Source organism: Abramis brama (genome assembly GCF_963993115.1).
Source record: "Abramis brama genome assembly, chromosome: 5".
NCBI lineage: Eukaryota > Metazoa > Chordata > Actinopteri > Cypriniformes > Leuciscidae > Abramis > Abramis brama.
In genome coordinates this window covers 12,969,529-12,984,819 of record NC_139967.1, presented here as the reverse complement: position 1 = coordinate 12,984,819, position 15,291 = coordinate 12,969,529, and the positions used below count along the sequence as shown (strand labels likewise).

The following is a 15,291-nucleotide window of genomic DNA, read 5'->3' as shown; positions in this document are numbered from 1 at the left end:
AGGGTGAATTTCCTGCAGTGGTTCAAGCTGCAAGACTGCCAAATGACTAAAGAAGCGTTATTAGCAAGATGGTAGAAAACTGCACATTTCTTGTCTGTTCCACCCACTGCCACTTATACCAACGACGGAAATAAGCGCAGTTACAATAGCTTAATATGTGGGAGAGCATTGCTATAGAGAGTGACAATATTGTATTGCAATAGGTAGCACTTCAAAGTCAATACCAAATCAAAACTAGTTAGCACATTATTTGCAATTGAAAAGGTTTAATGACAAAATATGGTTATGGTTACACTTAAAATAGTTACAAAATAGATATATGAGTTGATGATAACTTATATTATTAATTGTTCCCAGCATATATGAAAAATGTTACCTGAGAGAGAGAGAGAGAGAGAGTAAGAGGAAGGAGGAGGTAAAGAGAGAGAGAGAGAGAGAGAGAGAGAGTAAGAGGAAGGAGGAGGTAAAGAGAGAGAGAGAGAGTAAGAGGAAGGAGGAGGTAAAGAGAGAGAGAGAGTAAGAGGAAGGAGGAGGTAAAGAGAGAGAGAGCCCCAAGAAAGGGACCCAGAGAAGAAGAGAGCCAGAACATCAAAAGAGACAGAGCAACAGTTACAATTACAATTACTTGTATAAAAGATTTGCTACAAAATATAGTGGACAGATGGACAAACTGGATTTTTCTAAATAATTTGATATGGGGAGAAAACAATATATTGATATCTAATGTCGCTTTTTGCAATGTCCATTCAGTGATTTACTTGTCAACCATAATAATATATTTTGTATTATAATATATCAAACTAATTGTGATTAATGTAATTTGCATATCATGCAATTAATTTGATTAAAATTGTTTATATGTGTCAACCTTAATATTTTTATGTGCTTTTGCAAGTCTCCTTGTGTAAATTTTTTGGGCCCATATGTCCCTGGAAATATAGTGAAATCTGAAACGACCTATTTTGTGGGGACCTTTGGGAAGTCACAACAATGAAAGCAACATCATAAATGGACTAAACAGTGCTTCAATAAAAATCTAAAATTACCAAAAGCTGTGTGTAGGGGGTAGGGTTTTGTTTTGGGTGTAGTAATTAGCTTAATTTAAACAACAGATGGGAAGTCTCTACTATAATATAAACTGTGTGTGTGTGTGTGTGTGTGTGTGTGTGTGTGTTCAGTTTTTCCCTATCATCTTCAATCCATATTGATGTCATCATGCATTTTTGCCTCATCAGCATATTAACTTGTAAATGTGTTTAGACTGATCTACCTTTCAATGATTTTGGTCCTTTTTATTGATTGACCCTTTGTGCCTTTGGAAGAGTTGCACACGTTTACCCTGTTCCATCACTAGCTGATGTTGCAAAGGGATCAATTGCTGTTGAGAATCCATGTGTATCTTGGGAATTTGAAGATCTTTCTTCTGTTGCCTTTGGGCTTTTAACCTAAAAGCTGTTACCAATTTCCCCATGGCTATCTGTCAATCTGTCTGTCATCATGATGACACGGTTAAATAGCCATGTATCTGCTCCTATGTTGCACAACTAGCCGCATGTCATGATAAAAGAAGGGAACTTTGATTTAAAATGAAAGAATAACTACAATAGGGCTTTAAGAAGTCGGGTTGACTTGACACGTCCTGCATTGTGACTGGATATACTTAATCTAAAATGACTTTATGCTACATTGTTTTTCTAATTAAAAGAATTGTTATGCGTGCTATTTTTTGACTACATATTAATTAAAAAAGACTGCCTAGATTACTTCTTACATTTTCTAAAATGCCTTGTTTTTTACACCAAAAGTGTGAATTTAAAAAAGTGTGTGAGTTTTAGTGAATTTTTAAAAAAGCTAAAAGATTATTAAAATAGTCGAAAGAAATTTCAGTGTACACCTAAAATATACAAATATTGCTCTTATACATTCATAGAAATGTAAACCTTTAATCTCAGTACTAAAATTAGTACTTATTTTTATTATTCTAATTTTTATTTATTTGGTAACTGCCCACCATTGTAACATAGTGCAAGGCAACACAAGGACTGTGTATCTCTGAGTAAATTGTTTTTAAGTAGGCACCTTTAAATTACTGTAAGAATGGACTCCTCTGTGTAATTAATATCATAATTAATCTAAGGGATGTTATCTGTTAATTAAGGCTCATTAATCTCTGGTGCTAAATATCTGTAATTAAATGCACGTGAGAGAAAATGACTCCAATTAGTAACCAAAGCAAGTGAGAGTAATCACACACTCCGATTGCACCTCTCTCTTTGACTCTGTCTTTCAGGTGTAATTTATTTTTGGATGTATTTTCATGATCAAATTGATTGACGAATCAAATCGAACATAACACAGTGATTCCTTTCCTTTACAGGCACTTCTTGTTCAAGCACGGTTCGGGTTCGTCTGCCATTTTCAACGCAGCCAATCAGAATTACCCTCTGACATCCAGCACGGTGTATTCACCGCCTCCGAGGCCTCTACCCAGAACCACCCTCTCCAGACCACTCTTCTCATTCAGTAAACCCTATCGCTGCTGTAACTGGAAATGTACGGCTTTGAGCGCCAGCGCAATTACGCTGACTCTCGCTCTACTGCTGACGTACATCATCGGTGAGTGTCTTATCTCTCCACCTCTGCTGTATGTCTCTCTCTCCCTCTCTCTCTCTCTCTCTCCGTCCATGGCTGCTGTCATGCTGGTTGGGGTCATATGGAATTAGCAGAACTCACACTGTGAAAAACTCTATTAGAGAGATGAATATTTATGAACAAGGGATGAGGGAGAACGAGAGATGAAAGAGTAAATATCCCACAAGGCCGTTCAGAGGTTAATGGTGTTAAAGTTTTGTTTAGCCAAGTCACCGTGTGTGTGTGTGTGAGAGAGAGAGAAAGAGAGAGATGTGCTTATGCACCTCAGTGTACTGACTTAATTTTCTCTGCTTTCACAGGCATTTCTATGGAAAATCTCACTAAAAAAATGATGTGTGTTTTAGAGAAAAACATTAGGGTAAAAGGTTTCATCCATTAACGCTTGAAAGGCTGCAGTTAATAAAGTTTCTGGTCAGAAGTTCACACGGCAGCCTCTTAAACACTAATCATGTGTCTTGGAGTGTTTCCTTGGAGAGAAATGAGGACCTGTGCAATTCCCAAACACGTTATAATGATTTCTTGAGAATCTGACATTCATGATGTTCATTTCTACAATTATGTGCAGTGTTTATCTGTTGTGAACACATTCAATTTGGAATTACGGTTTTCCACAGAACAACTCGTTTCTTTATGCAAGAACAGAGATCTTACAGGAGCAAATAGAATTTCAGAAATTAAAACTATTATGATCATTCATTTACATTTACATTTAATCATTTAGCAGACACTTTTATTCAAAGCGACTTACAAATGATGAGAACAATAGAAGCAATCAGGCCAACAAGAGGGCAACAGTATACAAGTGCTGTAATAAGTCAGTTAGTCTAGCACAGTACACATAGCAAGATTTTATTTATATATATATATTTTTAAATCAGAAAACAAACAAATAGAATAGAATAGAATAGAATAGAATAGAATAGAATAGAATAGAAAAGGTAAGTGCTAGTATTAATTGGTCAGGTTCTGATGAAAAAGATGTGTAAAGACTCAGCAGCTCGGGTTGAGATAGGCAGGTCATCCCACCAGCAGGGATCAGTCCAGGTAAAGGTCTGTGAGAGTGATGTTGTGTCTCTTTGGGATGATGGCACCACGAGGAGCCGTTCACTTGCAGAACTCTGCAGAGCTTCTGGAGGGCGCTTAAGTCTGAACTAGCGAGTTTAGGTATATTGGTGCAGAGCCAGTGGTTGACTTGTAGGCAAACATCAGTGCCTTGAATTTGATGCGAGCGGTTATTGGCAGCCAGTGCAAACTGATGAAGAGAGGTGTGACGTGGGCTTTCTTCGGCTCGTTGAAGACCACCCTCGCTGCTGCATTCTGGATCAGTTGGAAAGGCTTGATAGTACATGCCGGAAGGCCCGCTAAGAGAGCAGTGCAATAATCCAGTCTGGAGAGGACAAGACCTTGGACAAGGAGTTGTGTGGCCTGCTCTGATAGGAAGGGTCTAATCTTCCTAATGTTGTATAAAGCAAATCTGCAGGACCGGGCAGTTGTAGTAATATGGTCTGTGAAGCTTTCATAAAGTAAATGTTAACTGAATAATAATTTGTGCGAATTCATTAAGGGGTTGGTAAGAATTTTTCTCTTATGAAAATCTCTATGTATTTGATCAAAAATACAGTAAAAAAATAAAAAAATAATAATATTGTCAAATATTATTACAATTTAAAATAACTGTTTGCTATTTTTAATATATTTAAAAATTCAATTTATTCCTGTGATGGCAAAGCTGAGTTTTCAGTGGGCATTTACATTTACTGTCACTTTTGAACAATTTAATTAAAAAATCGTACTCATCAACACTTACTGTAATCGGTAATGTGTGTGTGTGTGTGTGTGTGTGTATATATATAATTTATTTTTAAAGAATGCTGAACACAATTTGCTCTGCAGGTCAACAGATGCAGCAGAATTCTGCGTTGTTTTTTTTTTTTTTTTGGTTGGTTGGTTTGTTTTATTTATGGTTTTATGTGTGTGTGTGTGTGTGTGTGTGTGTGTGTGTGTGTGCGTGTGTGTGTGTGTGTGCGCACGCACATGTGCATGCTCTGGAGATGTGCCGTTAATGATCATATGGTCGTCTATCACCCCATCATTAGTGGCACCCTGTCTAAACAGATGCAATCCGTCTGCTTTGTCTTTTAACGTTCATTCTTATCCAACAATCTAAATGTGTTCTCAGTTCATTTTCTGTGCAAATGAAGGAAAGCAAAGGGATAAAAGGAATAAAGATAAAGAGGAACATAAAGAACAAATGAATCTGCATTATCTTCACACGCTGAACAAAAACTTTTGTCCTGTTGAGTAAAAGCATCACAGATGAGAAGAAAAGGAGCCATAAAACATGGTAACTGGAAATGTGACTGTTGTGTGCCGGTGCTGAAGTGTAATTTAATTGGCCAATAGGCATATCGTAAATATTCTATTTAAAACATCTCATTGTCTTTTAGGGTAGTGTTAGGGTTGGGTTAATGTTAGAATCAGGCCAATGTAATTCTTCAGGAAAACAGTGGATTATCGGTTGGCACACAAATCATTTTCTTCACTGATTGTTTTGTAAAATCTGTGAAATGGAAATGGGGAAAAAATAATGGAAAAAAAAGATTACCATATCATTCTTCAATTTTGTTTTAAAAAGTGTTGTTATAATTATTATTACTATTTTCAAAGAAAATATACATTTTTAAAATCTGTTCTCTATGGTAGTGCTTGTATTTAATCTGGAATATTACTTTACAAATGGTAGAAATTGTTAATTGGAGCCGAGACTAATGTACTGGTAACTGAAATCATGATCACATTAGCCCAAAAATAATAATAAAATAATATAATTTAAATAAAAAAAACACACACACACACACACAGGGTGAGATTTGTGTAATTTTATGGATGATGGACTTTAAAGGAAATGTAATGAAGTTAATCATAAGAGCTCTCTGTTGAATTCTGTTCAGGTATGAGTATATAATTATCATTAGGGAAAAAATAAGGGACAGTATTGGGTTCACAGTTTAGATTAAGGTCAGATGTTTTAATAGAGTGTTTATCCTAAAAGAAGGGTTTTAATTGGTCTGTGTGTTTATTGAATTGAATGAATTTAATGAGGCTGTATCGTCTGGCCTCACCACAATTTTTACTTTAACAAGCACACGTTAGCTACCAGACTTGCACACACGATGAAGACATTAAGTGGGGTGTGTGTGTGTGTGTGTGTGTGTGTGTGTGTGTGTGTGTGTGTGTTTGTTATGTCCTAATTGAGTCAAGGATCCTGCAGGGACAGAGAGAGAGAGGCAATCAATAATTGTTGATGAAAATGTATCAAAGGCACTGAGTGAATCTGTGTGTGTTAGAGTGAGAGGGTTTTAGACATTAGACATTATTATACTTATTTATTTATTTTTTTACATTATGATACGCTGCCCCATAATAACAGTGTAGAGTGGCAAACATTTTATTACATACCAGTTTTTTTGGGGGGGTGTGTCAAAGGCAGGTTTCTGTAGGTTTGTGTTAAATGGGAGGTGTTTTTGTATGAGTGCAATGACCCAGATAGCAGCTGATAGTATCCAGGGGACTAAGTAAGATGGTTTCAGTGAGATGAACCTTCATCTATCCAAACTAAAAATGTCAGCACAAAAGCTAAAATGTCCAGGCACATCAGCCAGGTTTTAATTATCTTGATTTATGGAGCTACAGTGGCTTCAAAATCTGCCAGAAGATATCAGAAATCAAAGATAATGTTAAAGGAAACTAAATTACCTATTAGACTTTTTTAAATTTGACTTCATTATATGTGTTAAAATGTACAATATATATATATATATATATATATATATATATATATATATATATATATATATATATATATATATATATATATATATATATATACAGTGAGGAAAATAAGTATTTGAACACCCTGCTATTTTGCAAGTTCTCCCACTTGGAAATCATGGAGGGGTCTGAAATTGTCATCGTAGGTGCATGTCACTGTGAGAGACATAATCTAAAAAAAAAATCCAGAAATCACAATATATGATTTTTTAACTATTTATTTGTATGATACAGCTGCAAATAAGTATTTGAACACCTGTCTATCAGCTAGAATTCTGACCCTCAAAGACCTGTTAGTCTGCCTTTAAAATGTCCACCTCCACTCCATTTATTATCCTAAATTAGATGCACCTGTTTGAGGTCGTTAGCTGCATAAAGACACCTGTCCACCCCATACAATCAGTAAGAATCCAACTACTAACATGGCCAAGACCAAAGAGCTGTCCAAAGACACTAGAGACAAAATTGTACACCTCCACAAGGCTGGAAAGGGCTACGGGGAAATTGCCAAGCAGCTTGGTGAAAAAAGGTCCACTGTTGGAGCAATCATTAGAAAATGGAAGAAGCTAAACATGACTGTCAATCTCCCTCGGACTGGGGCTCCATGCAAGATCTCACCTCGTGGGGTCTAAATGATCCTAAGAAAGGTGAGAAATCAGCCCAGAACTACACGGGAGGAGCTGGTCAATGACCTGAAAAGAGCTGGGACCACCGTTTCCAAGGTTACTGTTGGTAATACACTAAGACGTCATGGTTTGAAATCATGCATGGCACGGAAGGTTCCCCTGCTTAAACCAGCACATGTCAAGGCCCGTCTTAAGTTTGCCAATGACCATTTGGATGATCCAGAGGAGTCATGGGAGAAAGTCATGTGGTCAGATGAGACCAAAATAGAACTTTTTGGTCATAATTCCACTAAACGTGTTTGGAGGAAGAAGAATGATGAGTACCGTCCCAAGAACACCATCCCTACTGTGAAGCATGGGGGTGGTAGCATCATGCTTTGGGGGTGTTTTTCTGCACATGGGACAGGGCGACTGCACTGTATTAAGGAGAGGATGACCGGGGCCATGTATTGCGAGATTTTGGGGAACAACCTCCTTCCCTCAGTTAGAGCATTGAAGATGGGTCGAGGCTGGGTCTTCCAACATGACAATGACCCGAAGCACACAGCCAGGATAACCAAGGAGTGGCTCTGTAAGAATCATATCAAGGTTCTGGCGTGGCCTAGCCAGTCTCCAGACCTAAACCCAATAGAGAATCTTTGGAGGGAGCTCAAACTCCGTGTTTCTCAGCGACAGCCCAGAAACCTGACTGATCTAGAGAAGATCTGTGTGGAGGAGTGGGCCAAAATCCCTCCTGCAGTGTGTGCAAACCTGGTGAAAAACTACAGGAAACGTTTGACCTCTGTAATTGCAAACAAAGGCTACTGTACCAAATATTAACATTGATTATCTCAGGTGTTCAAATACTTATTTGCAGCTGTATCATACAAATAAATAGTTAAAAAATCATACATTGTGATTTCTGGATTTTTTTTTTAGATTATGTCTCTCACAGTGGACATGCACCTACGATGACAATTTCAGACCCCTCCATGATTTCTAAGTGGGAGAACTTGCAAAATAGTAGGGTGTTCAAATACTTATTTTCCTCACTGTATATATATATTTTTTTTTTTTTTAGCAAAGCCTACATTTTACTGTGACAGGACAGACTGAAATGATCAGATCTTCTTGTTGTAATGATTGTTTGGCCTAATACACTCTAAAAAAATGCTGGGTTGTTTCAACCCATGTTTGGGTCAAATATTGACAAACCCAACCTTATATTTTTGTAAATATGGGTTTGTCCATATTTGACCCAAATATGGGTTGAAACAACCCAGCATTTTTTAGGGTGTATACTGTACACTGAATGGGCATTTTTGACTAACGTTGGGCAGTTATATGTTAATGAATTTGAGTTTCTGCCATCACATTCAAGCATTTCAGGATGAGCTGAACTGCAATATATGATATTTTTGGACTGGGTGGGTCGGAAGATTTTTGTGTTCTAAAAGTTTCTTTATTATTTTATCATAGTACATTGAACTCTTATTTCAAAAGATCAAGGAAAATTTGATCTCTCAAAATATGATTCCTTTAACTTACTTCACCAAATAAACAATGAAGAAAATAAAGTGAGCTCTCTCTACTGATTCTAGTAAATGGCTCTGTTGAGCTGTGATTGGCTAGAAGAATATACAGGATCCGTGACATCAAAAACTTTGAAAACCACCAGGCTTATGTGACTAAATGATTGGCTTTAGAGATGAACTGGACAACCTTATTCATTCCAGAAAATCTTTTTATTGAATGTGGATTTACTGAATCTGAATCCACTGGTAAATGATGGAGTGATGCAGGAATGAAGTAGATGGAGCGGTGTAGGACATAAGGACTGCTGAAATGGGTGAGGCATTGTGAGGGTGTGGCAAGCTGAGATTGGGTGAAGACCCATTCAACATTAAACGTGCAAAAGGCCATGGAGCAGGAAGCAGTAGACATATGTGTATGAGCGTGGGCGTAGTTTTCTCTCCGGTGAATCTGGCATCCGCTGCTGTATTATTCATTTTCACTTATACACACATGGTGTTCGTGATGTTTCTTTCTACCTAACACATGCATAATACAGCAGCCATATGTGAGATCTATATGCATATACACATACACATTTTTACTAGGGTTGTCAGTCTTGATTGAAAGATTTAATGCAATTCATTGCTTTCATCTTTCACAATAATGTCTTTTAATCATCTTCCTGTGGCAGATTTTCACAGCAAATATAGATGTAAACAAATAATTAGATTAAGTGACAGCCATAGTTTTTACACACACATACACTCACAATTTTTTTTTTTTCACTAATTTGAAGTTGTGAAAAGGACTTCATTGCTTCAACAGCAGTTGAAAATGGATGCACATTTATGAATCATAATTTGTCTTTTTATGATCAAAACACTAGATCAACTAAAAAAACCCACTAGATCCCAGAAGACCCCACTCAGCAGAGTGGCTTTCTTCCATTTCCCTTAAAAGGGAAGAAATCAAACAGTTGAATTTTGTGTATCTGTGTGTTTGCATGTTTGTTTCCAGAGGATAAAGACACACCCTAAGGCTAAGCAATAGGGGGTTTCGGCTGATGGATAGGAAGGCGTGTTGTTCAGAGAACACCTATAAACCTTATGCGCCAGATAAACGCGTGCAAAGCCAATTGTAGAATTTTGTCTTTGAACTTCTGTTTATGTGGTAGCTCTGTATATTTTTATGGCCTCAGTGAAGTGGACTTATTTTAGAGTTAAGAAAAGTTATCATGAGCATTGTAATGTGTTAACGGATGTCATAACAAAAGTGAGTAGATCGGGAAGAATTTAAAATGAGCGGCTCATTCATAAATCCATAAGATCTTACCTTCATGCTATGGAAATACAAACCGGAAGACAGAACACAACGAGTGCAGTGCTGAAAAGCGGTGGAGCTACATAAGGTCTATACCAGGGTTCACCAATCTCGGTCCTGGAGGGCCGCTGTCCCTGCAGAGTTTAGCTCCAACCAGCTCCAACACACCTGTTTGAAAATTTTTAGTATGCCTAGTGAGACCTTGATTAGCTGGTTCAGGTGTGTTTAATTGGGGTTGGAGCTAAACTCTGCAGGACAGCGGCCCTCCAGGACCGAGATTGGTGAACCCTGGTCTATACCCTTGCTTTTGTATATTTGGTTGCCTTTATGAGTGAAATGCCATGATCACATATCTATTGAAATAAACTGCCATTTATAAAGCCTGTACTTGAGACAATTAAACAGGCTGATAGATGAAGCTATTCAGAGTGATAGGATGACTTTATTAACATGTTAGTCTGCCTCATGAGAGGGGTTTCATCAGATAAAGCTCTATCCCAGCTTCAGTGTTTTTTCTGCTTTGGAATGTTTCTGCATCTTAAATGTTAGATATTTTCTGCCATTTACTTAGGATGCATACTATACAGGATATGCATAATATTTAATTGTTCAAAAAGCACGCACAATTAATATTTAATTGTGTATGCCCATTTACCCTATTTTTTTCATTTAGATGACCATCCAACGCTCACTTCTTCAGGTTCATCTTTAAAATCACTAATAATTTAATAACATTGTTAAATTTAACCTTTACCAAATCTTTAAATATCCATTTTTCAAACTGCACATTATAATGTTGTGATGCCTAAATTCACTTGGAACATGACTGATTTTTGTTTTTAGTGTTTTTTATTTATTTAATTAAATTATTATAGAATTTTACGCTTGGCCTTTCATATAAAGTTATCAGACGTAACATGAAAATAATTATCGGCTTCCTTTTTATGCTTTTCATCTATCATCTATCATCAAAACCTAAAAATATTGAATTGCATAGCTCAGAACATTTGGTCTGGATGAATTAGATGAGAAATGCTTTTCATTGCAGACTTTGAGATCTTGACAAATCTGAAGCCCAAGCGAGATGTTGTGGAGATCTCTAGAAGAGACACGTATGAGATTACTAGGGTACTTTTTTACTTTCTCTCAGAAGAAAGATCTCTGTCTCTCTCTTTCATTTTGCTTTCCATTTAATCTAATTGCTGTCTAGGAGAAACAATTGAGATTTGCATTTATTCATTTAGCAGACACTTTTATCCAAAGCAATTCGCAAATGAGGAATACTTAAACCTTCTTAAACCATTCTAGTGGTACAGTAATTGAAAAGTGCCACAATAAAAAGTACCAAAATTGCTCGGAATAGTACAAAGTACAAGCTATTACAGAAATATAGGTTAGAGGGTAGAGAATGGAGAGATTTTTCCATTACCAGTTGTGAGTTGTCTTTACTTGTTTTTCAAATGTAGAGAGGGATTCACCTTTTCTGATGCAGTCAGATAGAGAAGATCATTCCACCATCAAAGGACAATGAATGTGAAGGTTTGAGAGAGTTATTTTGCTCCTCTTTGTGCTGGTATCATGACTGCAGGTTTCTGACTGCAGGTTTCTTCAGGTTTTCTTACATTGATTTAGAGTAGTGAGTGGAGGTAAGGGTGCAGATCCGCCGAGTGTTCTGTACACAAGCATCAGTGCCTTGAACTTGATGCGGGCAGCAACTGACAGCTAGTGGAGTGAGACAAAGAGAGACATACAGTAACATGCGCTCTCTTGGGTTCGTTAAAAACCACCGCCGCATTCTAGCTCATTTGCAGAGCTGAAAAGCGCATTACAGGAGTCCAGTCCAGAGCTTTGGCAAGGAGTTCGGAGATATAAATATATACATTTCTAATTTTTTATTTATTTTAGTTTTTAGTTTTACTTAAGGCTGAAGTGTGTATATTCTGCATTACTAAACAAAATGGCAAAAAAATATTTTATTAGTAATTTATTGATTCTGTACATCAAGATGAGATTGTGAGAATGTTTTACCATAAAAAAATGACATCATCTTTTGCTGCACCTTTTGACAAGCATCTCATCACCATTTCATATATTTTTCTCCTTTTATCTGCCAGCTCCTGCACATTGTGTGTAGACATAAATGTGTCTCTGCGTTCTCAGGTTAATTGTACTTAATTTGCATTCGTCAGTTTGCAGTCAGCTTTTATCAGCAGCAGTCACTTGTCATTTAGCTGGCTCCTTTGAACCAGGGTGATGTACAGTGTTTTGGGTGCACAAACAATCCTGCTGAAGAATCACACAGTTTAGGATCTCTCGTGTGCTTTGGTTTACCCACCCTAGGTTTAGACGTTTGTGTTTCCGGCTAAGATAAAAAACAAAAAGTTGTATTTGTGTGTATGCGTGAGGTGCCTGCGCGATTACTTGAAAATGTTCCTTGTATTGTATTTGGGTACACTCACAATAAAAACAAAACATTGTGATTTTGAAAAAAGAAGAAGAAAACAAACAGGGTGCACTTTCCTTCCTGTGAACTTGTTTGTGGAGCGCATCGTTTTGTTATTCTTTTAATTGTTTAAGTGAAATTTATTTAGCGTATAGGCTTATTTATTCCATATATATAAATATAGAGGTCGACCGATAGTGGATTTTACCGATATTTAGGTAACCGATTATTCAACCAATATATTTTAAAATGGATACTGGATTAAAAACAAACATAACACTCCAAGTAAAACAGTGCTGAACTGAAATGCGCTAAATGAAATAAATATATAAACATGAATATATTAAAATGAGAAGTTCTACAGAACAAACTCTACAGAAAATAATTTAAACATTAAAATATTACAGGTCAAATATGTGTTTCTTTAGCTATAACATAGAAACATGTAAATTTCATAGGTAACACTTTGCAAGTCCCATTTGTTAACAAGGATGTATTAGCTAGCTTTCATGAACTATATACATTATGCAATATACAATATATGTTTTTACTGATAAAAAAAAGAAAAGAACTGAAATCGAATGCGTTTCTGATTTGTTTATGTTTCTGTTGGCTGCATGAACATATCAATGTTGAGAAAGCAATCACGTCACTACATGTAGCTTTAAATATGCAACTTCGCCGGCTAATGAATGCATAAAAGTGACTGGATATAAACTAATGCAAATAGATGGTAACAGTTGCGACATAAAACATTTGGGTCAGGTTTGCGTGTGTTTTTGTCACATTGTTCGCTTGAGGTAGCCGCTACTAATGTTAGTCCTTTCAGTCTCGACGGCAAACATACTGCTGTTCTTTCTCTGTTAATGCAGCATCTAGTCAACAAATTAATTACTTTATAATGATATGGCAATATGTACTTTAATGTTATGTATTCATATACATGTGCGTATCTGAAGTGTCAGCACTCTGCGCTCAGCATGTTCTCTCTGTGCTGTGTGCAGCCTCATGTGTTAACGTAAGCAACTCGTCCAGTGATAGTTTGTTATTTGGCCTCTAGTGGCCGCTCTCGCTCTGTATAATGCCAGCAGTCTCTTCTCAGCGCTCTCGTACTGTTCAATGACAGCGCACCTTCTAGCCACTCCAGCAACGGACGCAACCCGGAAAAACTAGTTCCACCAATCAACTATCGATACTAATATATCGGCAAAACCTGTAATCGCGTATCGACGATAGTCAGAGATATCGGTGATGGCTGCTGCCTTTGACGATATCAATACGATAATTGGCTCGTTTTCCCATTAATGTATTAAATTATTATTATTATTATAAGGCTAGTATTGTTATTAAATTAATATTAGGAACTACAATTAATTTGCCTTGCCTAAATTCATAACGACATCACCACATTACCACACTTGCAACATCACCAACACGCGCGTATGAGGATTGTGCAAGGTGACAAATGCGTCAAGAGTGCTTGTTATAACAGACGCATCATTCTTATACAGTTGTTGTTGTCTTTTCTAATTTCATTTCATTCAAATTTACCATAATCTTGTCGGTTAATGGTTAATGTTCGGTTAACAAGTGTCAGTTGTTATAATCATCCCCTTACCAGTCATTAAAAAAAGTAAAAGTTGAAGTTTATTTGAAATGTAAAGTTGCAGTATTATCCTATCTATCCTAAGTGTCATAGTAAGATGTTCAGCCTCACATATACTCACAGACATTCTTCATTTCTCTATCCAAATGCTCTCCGCTACTGTGAAACCACAAAATAAGATGCGCCACAGTTGCTTATATACTGTACATAAATTGACTCAGATGTAGTTTTAATTTATTTATTTTTAAAAAGTTGTCAGGTGAGAAAGGTTCAGACTCGTGACATCTCACAGTTAAACGAGATGTTTTGTTCTGAGCCAGATCAGCTCATTATAAAGTAGGGGGCTCAGCCCCTCCTAAACTGAAATCCTAGAATGGGCTTACACGGGAAAAGGGTTTTGTGGTTTGCCCATTTGCCCTCTTCCCAGCATGCACTGGGGCATACATAATTAATATAATTGCATTTGTTTGCTAGCTTTATTTACATCGTTGTTATTGATTGTGTTCGGATCATGTTTGGTAACTTGTTGTTTTGTGACTTCCGGATTTGAGTTTCAGTTACTCTACTCAAAATGAGGATTTAATTGAGCGTTATCTTTCCAGAGTTTCAAGTGTTGAGATCTGTGTGTGGCTTTTTTAGGTATTTTATGAGTCTTCATGTGATGTTGTCTGTAGTTTAATATTACAAGTACTTTGCTCTCCAGGTATATTACCTATAAAAAACAATGAAGCTCTTAATATTGAATCATTTTAAACCACATCAAGAAAGGGAGCAATTTGCTTAGGACTCCTTAAATTGATAAATTGTAAATGTTACAATGATGGCAGATAGCAGTCATGCCAACATGATTCTGTTAGTTCAGTCAAGACATTTCTTTAAAATAACTATGATTCATTTGAAAAGAAATGTTCTTTTTTTTAATATACAAATTATTATTATTATTATTATTTTTTTGGCATGTTTATATGTTTCAATGATTAGTGAAGTTTTCTTACATAGGACACAGAAGAGTGCTAAAATCTGATTGTCTGACAGCAGTGAAAATTTGATTGACAGCATTTCCATGAAAATCTCCTTTTTTTTTGTTCTTTTTTTTTTTGCATTCAGTCACCTCCATGCAAGTTTTCCATAAACAAGAAGAAAATGACAGATTTATGCTGCCAATCATCTCAGTCCTCTAAGATAGGATGGGTTTTTTTCTGTAAGGAAGAGGTGTCTTTGTTCTCTCCTCACTAAAAGGGAGGGTTTATCTACTCCTCTTGAAGAGAAAGGCCTAATCTCTCCTTAAAACATTTGTCTTCTGTCTTCATTTTAAAGTC

General features: G+C 36.6%; 1 protein-coding gene across 2 annotated transcripts in view; it reads left to right on the top strand.

Annotated features, from left to right (window-relative positions):
• The window catches only part of tenm1 (teneurin transmembrane protein 1), a 155,502-nt gene that overhangs the window by 66,855 nt on the left and 73,356 nt on the right, over positions 1 to 15,291 (top strand). For both annotated transcript variants that reach the window (XR_014606269.1, XM_084114746.1), the window contains exon 5: positions 2,378 to 2,616. Coding sequence is in view for 1 of the 2 variants with exons in the window: in XM_084114746.1 (XP_083970872.1) it covers positions 2,378 to 2,616 (239 nt within the window). In the remaining variant the exon portion in view is untranslated. The remainder of the gene's footprint in view (positions 1 to 2,377; positions 2,617 to 15,291) is intronic.